Source organism: Saimiri boliviensis, chromosome 12, assembly GCF_048565385.1.
Source record: "Saimiri boliviensis isolate mSaiBol1 chromosome 12, mSaiBol1.pri, whole genome shotgun sequence".
NCBI classification, from domain to species: Eukaryota; Metazoa; Chordata; class Mammalia; order Primates; family Cebidae; genus Saimiri; species Saimiri boliviensis.
Genome location: NC_133460.1, coordinates 20,618,835 through 20,632,211, shown reverse-complemented (window position 1 = coordinate 20,632,211; position 13,377 = coordinate 20,618,835). Strand labels below are relative to the sequence as shown.

At 52.0% G+C, this 13,377-nt stretch overlaps 1 protein-coding gene across 2 annotated transcripts; it reads left to right on the top strand.

Annotated features, from left to right (window-relative positions):
* The first annotated feature begins 4,293 nt into the window (after positions 1–4,293).
* PPP4C (protein phosphatase 4 catalytic subunit) lies at positions 4,294–13,179 on the top strand. 2 transcript variants are annotated; one of them, XM_003930120.4, is made up of 9 exons: positions 4,294–4,411; positions 4,637–4,798; positions 9,063–9,114; positions 10,247–10,297; positions 10,505–10,606; positions 11,154–11,327; positions 11,414–11,540; positions 12,460–12,649; positions 12,732–13,179. In XM_003930120.4, exons 2-9 carry the CDS (start codon positions 4,701–4,703, stop codon positions 12,859–12,861), a joined length of 924 nt encoding a protein of 307 aa, XP_003930169.1. In that variant the 5' UTR covers positions 4,294–4,411; positions 4,637–4,700; the 3' UTR covers positions 12,862–13,179. The 2 variants fall into 2 exon arrangements, with proteins under 2 accessions (XP_003930169.1, XP_039334235.1); XM_039478301.2 differs by having other exon boundaries at positions 9,004–9,114.
* Positions 13,180–13,377: the final 198 nt, after the last annotated feature.

The following is a 13,377-nucleotide window of genomic DNA, read 5'->3' as shown; positions in this document are numbered from 1 at the left end:
TAAGTAGGTGCTGTTACTCTCAACTTATACCTAAGGCTCTTGCTAAAGACTGAATTGTTTCTTGGTGGAAAGGAGTCTCAGTGCATCTCTTTTTTGTTTTTTTCCCTTTTTTCTTGAGACAGTCTCACTCTTGTCACCCAGACGACTGCAGTGGCACCATCTCGGCTCACTGCAACCTCTGCCTCCCAGGCTCAGTGATTCTTCTGCCTCAGCTACTGAGTAGCTGGGATTACTAGCACACGCCACTATCACCTAAATTTTGTATTTTTTTAGTTGAGGTGAGCCACGGTGCCCACCAATACTTTTTAATCTACGCTATTGAGTTTTCTGTTTTCCCATCTTAACAGGAGATGGAATTAGAGAGGGCTTCTTAGTCTCCTTTGGGTTGTGGAATCCCATGAAAAACCCTGAATTGTTTCCAGCGCCCCCTTGATAATGCAGCTACAGAAGCTCAGCTGTAGAGCTCCGGCTTCAGGTCAAGAACTGAGCCCCTAGAGCTGCTGCATTCCACGAATCGAGAATGAGGCCCCCATGCCATTACTTGAGGTGTTCCCTAATGACCCAGGCTGGGACGTACAGTGACTATATCGGCTCTCTGGACCTACAGAATCTCTGCAGTGATTCAGGTAGAATGGACTTACCTAGAACCTTCTAAGAATATAAAAACTTGATCCTAGGTGGTGGGGGGGGGGGTGTGGCTCAGCCTGTAATCTCAGCACTTTAGGAGGCTGAGGCAGACGTATCATGAAGTCAGGCATTCAAGACCAGCCTGGCCAATATGGTGAAACCCCATCTCTACTAATAATACAAAATTAGCCAGGCATGGTGGCATGTACCTGTAGTCCCAGCTACTCGAGAGACAGGTGGAAGAATCCGTTGAACCCAGAAGGCAGAGGTTGCAGTGAGCTGAGATCTGCACTCCAGCCTGGTGACACAGTGAGACTCCGAGACTAGAGAAGCAGAAAACTTCAGATACCAGTTTGGGAGTTTGGGACTTTTTAAAATTTTTTTGAGACTAAGTCTCGCTCTGTGGCCCAGACTGGAGTGCAGTGGCACAATCTTGGCTCACCAAAACCTCTGCCTCCTGGGATTACAGGTGCACACCACTTCACCAGCTAACTTTTTGTATTTTTAGTAGATGGGGTTTCACCATGTTGGCCAGGCTGTCTTAAACCCCCAACCTCAGGTAATCCATCTGTCTAGGCCTCCCAAAATGCTAGGATTACAGGGGTGAGCCACCACACCCGGCCTGGACTTCCTAATTTTATGATAATACTTGAGTTCCTGAAAAAGTAATTGATAGAAAAAAAAAAAAAAAAACAGACCTAAGGACACAGCTTTCTTTTTCTTTGAGACGGCATCTTGCTCTGTTGCCCAGGCTGGAGTACAGTGGCACAATCTCAGCTCACTGCAATCTCTGCCTCCCGGTTCAGTGCTAAGTAGCTGGGACTACAATCTTACCACTATGCCAGCTAATTTTTTTTTTTTTTTTTTTTTTTTTTTTGGTGGCATTTTTACTAGAGACAGGGTTTCACCATGTTGGCCAGGCTGGTCTCAAACTTCTGACCTCAGGTGGTTCACCTGCCTTGGCCTCCGAAAGTGCTGGGATTATAGGTGTGAGCCACCATGCCCAGCTGGGTTCAAATTTCTTATTTATTGTTTGATAGACAGGGTCTCACTTTGTTGCCCAGCCTCGTATTGAACTCCTGGGCTCATTCCATCCTCCTTGGCCTCCCAAAGTGCTGGGATTACATGCTTGAGCCACCACACCTGGCCCCGGATTCAAATTTCAATGTAAAATCCCCAATCCACAGTTAAACAAACAATGAATGAGTTATTTAACCTCTCTGAGCCAGTTTCCTTCCTTAAAAAAGGCATAAACCTTTTTTGTTTTTGAGACGTCTCTGTTGCCCAGGCTAGAATGCAATGGCATGATCTTCGCTCACTGTAACCTCCGCCTCCCAGGTTCTAGCAATTCTTCTGCCTCAGTCAGCCTCCCGAGTAGCTGGGATTACAGGTGTGCACCACCACGCCTGGCTAATTTTTGTATTTTTAGTAGAGACGGAGTTTCACTATGTTGGTCAGGCTGGTTGTGAACTCCTGACCTTATGATCCGCCCACCTCGGCCTTCCAAAGTGCTGGGATTACAGGTGTAAGCCACCATGCCTGGCCTAGGCATAAAACTTTCAGGCAATAGAAAGCAACTAAGGTGGGCACGGTGGCTCAAGCCTGTAATCCCAGCACTTTGGGAGGCTGAGGCAGGTAGATCACCTGAGGTCACAAGTTGGAGACCAGCCTCAAGACCAGTGTGGCCAACATGGTGAAACCCCATATCTACTAAAAGTACAAAAATTGGCCAGGCATGGTGGCTCATGCCTCTAATCCCAGCATTCGGAGGCCAAGGCAGGTAAATCACCTGAGGTCAGGAGTTCAAAACCAGCCTGACCAACATGGTGAAACCTTGGCTCTACTAAAAATACAAGCATTAGCTGGGTGTGGTGGTGGATGCCTGTAATCCCAGCTACTTGGGAGGCTGAGGCAGGAGAATCACTTGAAGCCAGGAGGTGGAGGTTACAGTGAGCCGAAATCACACCATTGCACTCCGGCCTGGGCAACAAGAGCAGGACTCCATCTTAAAAATACAAAAATTAGCCGGGCGTGGTGGCACATGCCTGTAATCCTAGCTACTCAGGACGCTGAGGCAGGAGAATTGCTTGAACTTGGGAGGTGGAGGTTGTAGTAAGCCAAGATGGTGCCACTGTACTCCAGTCTGGGCAAAAGAGTGAGACTGTCTCAAAAAAAAAAAAAAAAAGAAAAAAAAGAAAAAAGAAAAAAAAGAAAGAAGGAAAAGCAACTAAGAAATGTCAAGGGGAACATTTTGGAATCACAGAAGTCATGCTGACTGAGGCACAGGCTTGACATAGGAAAGGTGGACTCCAATTTGTTAACTTCTATAGTTGTCAATGGCAAAGATTTCTCTGAAGGCACAGGAAGAGATTTGAATTGGGCTTCCTTCATCCATTGAATAAGTATTAAGTATTTCTACGTATTAACAAGTATTTCTGTGCCGGGCACGGTGGCTCAAGCCTGTAATCCCAGCACTTTGGGAGGCCAAGGCGGGTGGATCACGAGGTCGAGAGATGGAGACCATCCTGGTCAACATGGTGAAACCCCGTCTCTACTAAAAATACAAAAAACTAGCTGGGCGTGGTGGTGCATGCCTGTAATCCCTGCTACTTAGGAGGCTGAGGCAGGAGAATTGCCTGAGCCCGGGAGGCGGAGGTTGCGGTGAGCCAAGATCGCGCCATTGCACTCCAGCCTGGGCAACAAGAGCGAAACTCCGTCTCAAAAAAAAAAAACAAAAAACAAAAACAAAAAAACAAGTATTTCTATATGCTTACCGTACCAGGCCTTATTCTAAGCACTGGGGCTTCAATATTGAAAAAGAGAAAGTTGGATCCTCCAAGGATTGTGGTGGCAGATAAATAACCAAAATGTGTGGCTTTTTTTTTTTTTTTTTTTAAAGTGTAACATAAAGTTACAAGGCCTAGTCCCAGCTCGACTTGTTTGTTTCCCTAGCTAAAATGGGGATGGCCTGGCTTAGTGACTCAGGCCTGTAATCCAAACACTTTGGGAGGCCGAAGAGGGAGGATCGCTTGAGCCCAGGAGTTCGAGATGGAAGTGAGCTATGATGGCCCCACTGGACTCCAGCCTGAGCAACAGAGCGAGACCCTATCTCTAATTTAGAAAAAAATAAAGTTGTGGCCGGGCGCAGTGGTTCACGCCCGTAATCCCAGCACTTTGGAAGGCCTAGGCGGGAGGATCACCTGAGGTCAGAAGTCGAGACTAGCCTGACCAATATGGAGAAATCCTGTCTCTATTAAAAATACAAAACTAGCCGGGCGTGGTGGCACATGCTTGTAATCCCAGCTACTCGGGAGGCTGAGGCAGGAGAATCGCTTGGACCCGGGAGGCGGAAATTGTGATGAACCCAGATTGCGCCACTGTACTCCAGCCTGGGCAACAAGAGCCAAACTCCGTCTCAAAAAGAAAAAAGAAAGTTGTCTAAATTTAAACATATTTATAAAATGAAATGGGAGGGGACTGATCTAGGATTTCTAACAGCCCAACATCACCTGCGGCTGAGCCCACAAACACTTCCGCTGCCTCCAGCAACCACCCGATTCCTCCCGCTCCTTCCCGATTTCAGACTTGGGAAGTGGTGCCGGGGGCGCAAGGAGGGAGGGAGACGAGCGTGTATGACGCCACATCCGGCGCGTGGCGGAACTGGCTTCCCTTTGCTTCCGCGGCGGGGCCGGAAGTAGAAGCGGCGGCGGCGGCGGCGGCCCAAAGCGGAGGGGAGTAGGGAGGCAGGGAGCGCCCCATAGCCAGAACCGGAGTCGCAGCGGCGGTAATAATGCGAGACCCCTCTAGGCCACCGTCCTTAGCGCGGACCGTGGCATTCGACGGGAGTTAGTGGGGGTCCGGCTAGGCCATGGGACGCTGGGGGTTCCCGGGGCCGATGTGAAGGGAGGCGGGGGTGGGGGGTGGGGCCGGACTGGCCCTAGAATCGAGTTGTCCACCCCGCGCCCCTCGCGGACACTCTAATTCGCGGGCTTGTCTTGGCCTTTCCCAGGAGACCCCTGTGCGGTGCGGAGGGGGCGGTGGCCCCGACTCTGACCCGCGCCGGGGGGTGGGCCATGGCGGAAATCAGCGACCTGGACCGTCAGATCGAGCAGCTGCGTCGCTGCGAGCTCATCAAGGAGAGCGAAGTCAAGGCCCTGTGCGCTAAGGCCAGGTGAGCCCCTGGGTCCTACGGAAGGGAAGCCAAGCCGCCGCCCACGGGTTCTGGCTTGGGGCAAACCCAACTGAGAATTTTGGGCTTGCCCCTTCCTGGAAGCTTTCCCAGAGAGGAACAGGATGGGGCCGCTGCCCTCGAGGAAGAGCTAGCCTGCTGGGGGAAGACAGCTGGATAAAGACACTTAAAGTATTAGACGATGTGTTTCCAGTGGAGTAAGAGTGTTATGTAAAGTACTTAGGAAACTCAGGGAAACCAGCCCATCTGTCTGGGGGACAGAAGTTTCTGGGGTTGGGTGGCGAACTGTGAGACAGGCCTCGAATCAGGAGTTGGTAAAAGAGTCAGCGACAAAACAAAGGTTTAAGACAGGAAAGTTAAAGGCGCTGTGATTTATAAAAGTCTTAATTCCAACAACCACCCATAAAGGTTGGTGGTATTGTACTCATTTTACAGGTGAGGACTGTCGTGTTCTTAGTGTCCTGTCCTTTTTCAGACCATAATGCAAGAAGGTGGATTTGGATCACTCACGTTCAGGATGGGACCCTGAGAAATCGTAGCAAGTAAGCCAGGATAGAATTAAGCATGATAGGGAGGCCGGTTTAAAGTTTTGTGGGAAGTAGGATGACCTAAGGCTCTAGGTTTGAATCTGAACTCTGCCACTTACTAGCTGTGTTAGTGATCTTAAGGTGTCTTTACTTGTAAAGCAGAGTTAATAGTACTTAATAAGATGGTTGTGAAGATTCAGTGAGTTGCTGCTTGAGATAAGTTTAGCACAGTGTCTTGGTACAGCATACATGCTTGATAGTCACTAGGTGTTCTATTTCTCTTGGATGAGGGCAGCGATGAGATGGGCTAAAGCCGTCAGGGAAGGCTTCTGAATGGAGGTAGGCCTTGAAGGTTGAAGATAATTTGGCTAGCTGACAGAAGCAGGGCCAGTGAGGGAAGGGCATTCCAAGCAGGACAAGTGTAGCACTGGAGGCCCTGAGAGTGTGAGGAACAGTCAGGGGTTTAGTTAATTACCTGCCTCCTCTGGGGAACTGTGTGATTGTGACTTCTACCAGGCTGGAGAATTGTGGCAGAAGAGCCTGCAGAATTACCCTGTGTTTATTGAACTATACGCCCACTATTGGCCTGGCCTTAACACTGGTGAAAAAACGTCCATCCATCTCTTCCTCGCAGCAGTCCTGTGAGGTTGGAATCATTTGCTCCATTTTACCGAACGGGAAACCATGACTCGTAGAGGCCTGGTGACTTGACTGAGGTCACCCACTGAGGACGTGGCAGAGCTTGGTTCTGAATCTGTGGCCCCTAGGCTTTTTGCTTGGCCCTGCCTCACAGACTTCCTGCTGCCAGACAGGGCCTCTGAGGGGATCGTGAGCAAGGTGGGCCTCTTTTTCACCCCGTCTGTGGCTCTTCTCTTTTGCCAGCTCAAGAAAACATCCCTGACCATACCTGCCCCACGGTGCTTTTAGTTGTCCCCTCTCCCTCAGTCCTGATGGGCATTTTTAGGAACTTAAACCTGTTGTTATCTGGCACTATTCTTTTCCCCTGAAGTCTTATCTACTGTGCAGGCCTTGGATCAGTGTGGTGACGATGGTAGATAATGCTTGGATAGCATGCTGGAGTTTGCAGAATAGCAGGAGGTTATATATTCAGTCTCCATGGCTCCTTGCAACAGCCTAAGGAGTAGGCATGACGGGGCTGAGTACTTAGCCCCATTTTGTGGAAGAAGAAACAGCCTCTGAGTAGATAATGTTTTGTCCCAACGTCATGCAGCTAGTCGGAGGGGAAGTCAGTTGTGCATCCAGGTTTTTGACTGTGCTCTGTGGTCACTGAGAGCCAGGCAGAGGCATTTAGATTTTGATGTGGGGTGTGAGGCAGCAAGGAGCTGTGTGAAGGCTGAGTGGTGGAGAGTCCTGCCCAGTTGAAACTTGAGTGGAGCTCGGAGGTACTAGGCTAAGGCCTGAGTTGGTCACTGTTGTCCCAGGCTCAGTTCGGAAGTGAGGCCAGCTCTGATACCTGGCCAAGGCCTCCTGAGGACCCACCAGAAACCCAGGCTGAGGCAGGTAGTGTCAGGAGCACCTGCTTGCCCTCAGGGCACAGACATGCAGATGAAACCCGTGGAAGCACAGAGGCCTGCAGTGTCTGAGCTGAAATTGCTGCTGCTAGAAATATTAGCACAGTAGAAGAGCTGAGCTTTTGAATCAGGTGGTCTTCAGTATGGATCTTTGCCTTGTCACCTAGAAGCAGTATGACCCTGGTCAAGTCACTTTCACATTTTTTGAAATGATAATGACAGCCAGATGCCATGGCTCATGCCTGTAATCCGAGCACTTAGGAATGCCGAGGCAGGCAGATCGATCACAAAGTCAGGAGATTGAGACCAACCTGGCTAACATGGTGAAACCTCGTCCCTACTAAAAATACAAAAAATTAGCGAGCGTGGTAGCACATGCCTCTAGTCTGAGCTATTCGGGAGGCTGAGGCAGGAGAATCGCATGAACTCAGGAGGCGGAGGTTGCAATGAGCCAAGGTTGTGCCACTGCACCCCAGCCTGGCGACAGAGTGAGACTCCATCTCAAAAAAAGAAAAAGAAAAAAATTATAATGACATGCAGTTGAGAGTCTGGGTATCTGCGCACAGGGCCTTCTGTGCTGGTAGCTGTTACTACAGGCAGGTCATGATAGGGCTGGTGATGTGTTGCAAGTGACAGAACTGGGACTGGAATCTGGGCCTGATTCCCCGGCCACACTGGGGCCATGCTGGCACTGAAGGGAGCTTTGCTGAGAGCATGGGCCTTGCATGTGACCTTTCTGGGTTTCAGGTTTTGACTCAGGGTCTGCGGAAGGGGTTGGCATCAGTTCTCAGGAAATCGGGCTTCTGGGTTCCAGTGTAGCCACTCTCCAGTTTGGTGACCTTGACCCTGTTGCTTTTCTCTAAGCTTCAGTTTCTTTACTGTTACATGAGGCTGTAGAGAACCTCCCCAGTCTGTTGGAAAGGTCACCATGAGCAGTTGACGAGGAAGGATGTTGAGCACAAGAAGCAGTGCGGGCGCGAGAGCCTGGGTGCTGCTGGTGTGGCCTCTCGCCAGTGCCGCCTCCCATTCCCAGAAAGCCAGGGCAGACCTTCGTGCTGCCTGTGCCATACAGAGCAGGGGGCATAAGTGAATCCTCCTGTCCACTGAGCTCAGGAAATTCAGTCTAAGGGAAGAGATTGGCTGAAAGGCGGGGCAGCTAGGTGAGTGAGTTGGGCCTCCCACATCAGAGTATCTTTATAAAGAGTCAGACTCCAGAGCCAGGCTTCCCTGGTAAATCCCACCTGTGTAACTGGCACCAAGCCAGCCCCCTCCTGTGCTTCAGTTTCGTCTGAGCACTGGGAATCCTCACAGTACCTGCCTACCAAGCTCTTAATAACATTCCTGGCACATGGTATGAACTCAAATGTTTACTGCTGCTATATCATGCAAAATTTGGAAATAAAATGCTACCTAAATTGGATGTCTGTAGACCGGGTGCAGTGGCTTGTGCCTGTAATCCCAGCACTTTGGGAGGCCAAGGCGGGTGGATCATTTGAGGTCAGGAGTTCAAGACCAGCCTGGGCAACAACGAAATTCCGTCTCTACTAAAAATGCAAAAATTAGCTGGGTGTCATCTCAAAAAAAAAAAAAAAATTGGATGTTTGTAACTGACAAAGTGATTTCATCTCCTGCTCACTCAAGTAGAAGCAGACTGCACTGCAAGGAGAAGTAAAAAATACTTAAGTCTTCACAGTCCGTAAGGTAATATTGAACACTTGGCAAAAGCAGGTAATTTTGAAGGCACATCCACTGGCGGGCCTGCCCTGGGCACCCGCCCTTGTGTCTGGATAGCCTGGGAGACTCTGTGATTGGTGGAGAGTGACTCAAGTACTTACCCAGGGCGCCAGGAGCAGGGAGCTCTGCTGCGGAGAGGATGGGAAGACCTGCCTCCCAGGAGAAGGGAGCAGCAGCAGGGGTCAGGACTGGAAAAGTCCCAGCCTGCTCAGAAGGCCTTGAATGCTGGGATGAGAGCTTGGACTTTGTCCTTTTGGCAGCAGGGAGCCACAGAAAAGTGTTGCATGCTGGAGGGCCGTGGTCAGCCTGTTCTGGGGAGACTGTACGCGTCACTCTTGTCCCCTGGAGGTTCAAGGACTGCCTCATATCCTCCCCTCCCCCCCCCCCATAAAAGGTCAGGAATTGGGCTGGGCTGGCCTGGCTGTGGTGACCCTGGTCTTCTCCTGTCTCCAGAGAGATCTTGGTAGAGGAGAGCAACGTGCAGAGGGTGGACTCGCCAGTCACAGTGAGTACCTGTTGTCCCTGCAGAGCTGGGCTTTGTCTTTTAGGCGCATGGACTTTCCCCTTCATCTTGGGGGCTCCATAAACCCACCCCTAAGCCCCTTTTATCTGTCCCTTTCCTCATCTTTAAGGGAGAACTGCTGTAAGAAATGGGGGTTGCCGGGCATGGTGGCTCACACCTGTAATCTCAGCACTTGGGAGGGCAAGGTGGGCAGATCACTTGAAGTCAGGAGTTTGCTGAAACCCCATTTCTACTAAAAATACAAAGGCCGGGTGCAGTGGCTCACACCTGTAATCCCAGCACTTTGGGAGGCTGAGGCGGGTGGATCACAAGGTTAGGAGTTCAAGACCAACCTGACCAACATGGTGAAACCCTGTCTCTACTAAAAATACAAAAATTAGCCAGGTGTGGGTGTAATCCCAGCTACTTGGGAGGCTGAGGCAGAATTGCCTGAACCTGTGAGGCAGAGGTTGCAGTGAGCTGAGATTTCGCCACTACACTCCAGCCTGGGCAACAGAGTGAGAGACTGTCTCAAAAACAAATAAATAAAAATAAAAATACAAAAATTAGCTGGGCGTGGTGTTTCATGTGTGTAATCCCAGCTACTTGGGAGGCTAAGGCTGGAGAATCGCTTGAACCCGAGAGGTGGAGGTCGTGAGCCGAGATCATGCCACTGCACTCTAATTAAGCCTGTGTGACAGAGGGAGACACCATCTCAAAAAAAAAAAAAAAGAAAGAAAGAAATGGGGGTTGTGGGAACAGACCTTTGATTTGTTAGTGGAGACTGTTGGCCAGGGCAGAAGGACTTGTATTTGGCAAGTGGTTTTGCTCACTTGTCTCCAGGGCTCTGTGTTAGTAATTTGATTCTGGAGACCTTGAGGGGAGCAGAAAGAGGAGGGGACCAGGACATACACCTGCAAGGACTTAGTTCTTCCCAACAGAATAGTTGGTAACAGTGTGGGGCAGTGGATGTGGTTCCAGACCTGGCCAGCTTGGGTTGGGAGAGGAGAATTTTGGCTCTAGGAAGGAGAGGCGAAGCCAGGAGTGATAAAGCTCCCTAAAGCAATGGGTGTTTGGAGGGTAGCCCCTGGGAACTCCCACTACTCGAGTTCCAACCCCCCTTCCTGCTTCGCAGGTGTGCGGCGACATCCATGGACAATTCTATGACCTCAAAGAGCTGTTCAGAGTGAGTGTGGCCAACACTGAAATGTAACCGGGGGATGACTGGAAGACCCCTTTAATCGAGGGTGGAAGCCTTAATTTGGGGCACAGAGTTGGGGCAAGAGGTCGAGTTAGATGGGCAGTTGTGGAAGAAGGGCCTCCTGAGCAGGAACAGGTAGGGGGGCTATAGGGGACGGTTTAGGACTGGGAAAAATCTTCCACTTCCCCACAGGTGGGTGGCGACGTCCCTGAGACCAACTACCTCTTCATGGGGGACTTTGTGGACCGTGGCTTCTACAGTGTTGAAACGTTCCTCCTGCTGCTGGCACTTAAGGTGACAGTCCCCGGCTTCTGTACCCCAATGTGGGCCACCCCAGGCCGGGCCGTCTTAGTCCATTCCGCCCTCATCTCCTACCTTGACCAGCCCCACCTTGCAGCTGTGTCGCTGGTCATGGATTGCTTCTGCCTTTGGGGATGGTCAGAGATTTGGTGGCAGGGGAGGCCAGCAGAGCAGCATTCTGGGAGGGGCAGAGGCTCACTGTTGAGAATGTGCCAGGTGATTGATGCCATTGGTGGGAGAGGTGGTAGGGGTCAGATGACAGAGGGCTGTGTGCCTTGCTAAGGACTTGGTCTGTGTCTGGCAGGTGAAAGAGGAGCCATTAGGTTCGTAGTTGATGGGGAACAGTCAGGTTTACATTCTCTGGAAAGGGTCCTGCGGGCCTGGGAAGTGGTTGGTGCCACACAATTCAGGTGAGAGGGGCCAGGAGTGTGCTGGGCAGTGGTTGTGAGGATGGCATGAGGCCAGCAGGTGTGAGGAGGTTAGAGAGGGATGTGTGGAGGGATGGTCTAGGTGCCAGCCCTGGCTTGGTGGCCACCCCCAGGTTCGATATCCTGACCGCATTACACTGATCCGGGGCAACCATGAGAGCCGCCAGATCACGCAGGTCTACGGCTTCTATGATGAGTGCCTGCGCAAGTATGGCTCGGTGACCGTGTGGCGCTACTGCACCGAGATCTTCGACTACCTCAGCCTGTCGGCCATCATTGATGGCAAGGTAGGCCAGCCCAGGGCTCCATGGGATGGGGAGAGGAGGGGGCTCCAGGCCTCAGCCCCGCCCTCTTTCCTTGCTCTCCCCTGTAGATCTTCTGTGTGCACGGGGGCCTCTCTCCCTCCATCCAGACCCTGGACCAGATCCGGACTATCGACCGAAAGCAAGAGGTGCCTCATGATGGGCCCATGTGTGACCTCCTCTGGTCTGACCCAGAAGGTGAGGGCATGTGGGCAGGGTCAGGCAGGGACAGCCAGGAGGATTTGGGGAAGAGAGGGAGCAGGGCTGGCCTTCATTAGTGTCCATCTTCCACCTGCCAAATGGCTGGAACCCTTGAGGAGGAACAGGGAGGCCTGCATGGCGGATGCTTTGAGTGCACAGTGGCTTGAGGCATGGCCCAGAGGGCTGTGGAGGACCAAATCATTGCTCCCCAAAGTGAAAGGGCCTTGGAACATGACAGCAGCTTCTTCAGAGGTCAGAACCCCAGAATGATAGCCCCTTTGAGACCCTTCATTTTGTGGGTTCTCCACTAGTGTGGAACAGAGCTGAGATTTAAAATCAGGTCTACTGAGGAGCAGTCCAGAGTTCCTGCTTTTGCACACAGGCAGCCTGTGCTCCAGCACACACACACACACACATACACACACATGCACAGGCAGCCTCTGCTCCAGCACAAACACACATACATATGCGCACATGCACAGGCAGCCTCTGCTACAGCACACACACATACATAGACACGTACAGGCAGCTTCTGCTGCAGCGCGAACGCGCACACACGTGCGCGCGCAGCTGCTGCTCCACAGCCACTCCCGACTGCTCTGTGACAGCGCAGAGTGCCCTTATGTCTCTGGGAGCACCGCTTTCACTCCTGTGTGCTGTTGGGACAGGGAGTTGTATCATCACTGTGACTCAGAGGGGGCCCCAGCCATCGGTTCTTTCTTCTCTGGAGCTTATCTGCCCCTACCTTTGCTGTCCTGACCCCCACCATTCCCCAGACCATATTCAGGCCCCATGCTCTGGTCCCCTGGGCCTCTGGTGGACTTGGGGAGGGGCCAGGCTGCTCACCTCAAGGGGCAGCACTGGCAGCCAGAGAACCCTGAGGACATCCCTCTCCATCCCTCCCTTGCCTCATCAGACACCACAGGCTGGGGCGTGAGCCCCCGAGGGGCTGGCTACCTATTTGGCAGTGATGTGGTGGCCCAGTTCAACGCAGCCAACGACATTGACATGATCTGCCGTGCTCACCAACTGGTGATGGAAGGTTACAAGTGGCACTTCAATGAGACCGTGCTCACTGTGTGGTCAGCACCCAACTACTGCTACCGGTGAGCCGGCCGGGCCGGGCCGGGCTGGGAGGGGCGGGCATCTGAGCTGAGTTGCTTCTGACCCTGCTGTCCTGCCTTCCAGCTGTGGGAATGTGGCAGCCATCTTGGAGCTGGACGAGCATCTCCAGAAAGATTTTATCATCTTTGAGGCTGCTCCCCAAGAGACACGGGGCATCCCCTCCAAGAAGCCTGTGGCCGACTACTTCCTGTGAGCCCCTGGCCCCTGCCCCCTCCAGCCCTTCTGGCCCTCGGACCACTGTGACTCTGCCTCTTCCCCAGATGGAGGCTGGGCATGGGGGTGCTGTCTCCGGCTCTGCTCTCCCCCAAGAGGGTGCTTCGAGGGTGAGGACTTCTCTGGAGAGGCTTGGAGACCTAGCTCCATGTTCCTCCTCTCCTCTCTCCCCACTTGAACCGTGAAGTTTCCAATAATTTTTTTTCTTTTTTTCCTTCTTTTTTCTGTTTGTTTTTAGATAAACATTTTGAGAAAAAAAAATGAAAAAAAATTCTAATAAAAGAAAAATGGTCTTTGGGTTTGTGCCCGACTTGGTTGGGGATGCGCAGGGTTGCTGGCCTGGGACCTCGGGAGGACGTCAGGGCCTTGACTGCCTCAGGGCCCGGACCTGGCAAGAGGGCCAGGCTCAGGCCAGTCAGTTTGCACAGGGCCTCCAGGGGCTGCTGTCTGCTGGCTTCCCCAGTGCTAGGGAGAGGCTTGGTTCTCCTGGCAGCCT

What these genes read in the sequence shown, in the direction of transcription:
- PPP4C (XM_003930120.4), top strand. Translation starts at nt 4,701, where the DNA reads ATGGCGGAAATCAGCGACCTGGACCGTCAGATCGAGCAGCTGCGTCGC. An exon ending in GGGTGGACTCGCCAGTCACA is followed by an intron (nt 9,115 to 10,246) that starts GTGAGTACCTGT and finishes CCTGCTTCGCAG; the next exon opens with GTGTGCGGCGACATCCATGG. An exon ending in TCCTGCTGCTGGCACTTAAG is followed by an intron (nt 10,607 to 11,153) that starts GTGACAGTCCCC and finishes GGCCACCCCCAG; the next exon opens with GTTCGATATCCTGACCGCAT.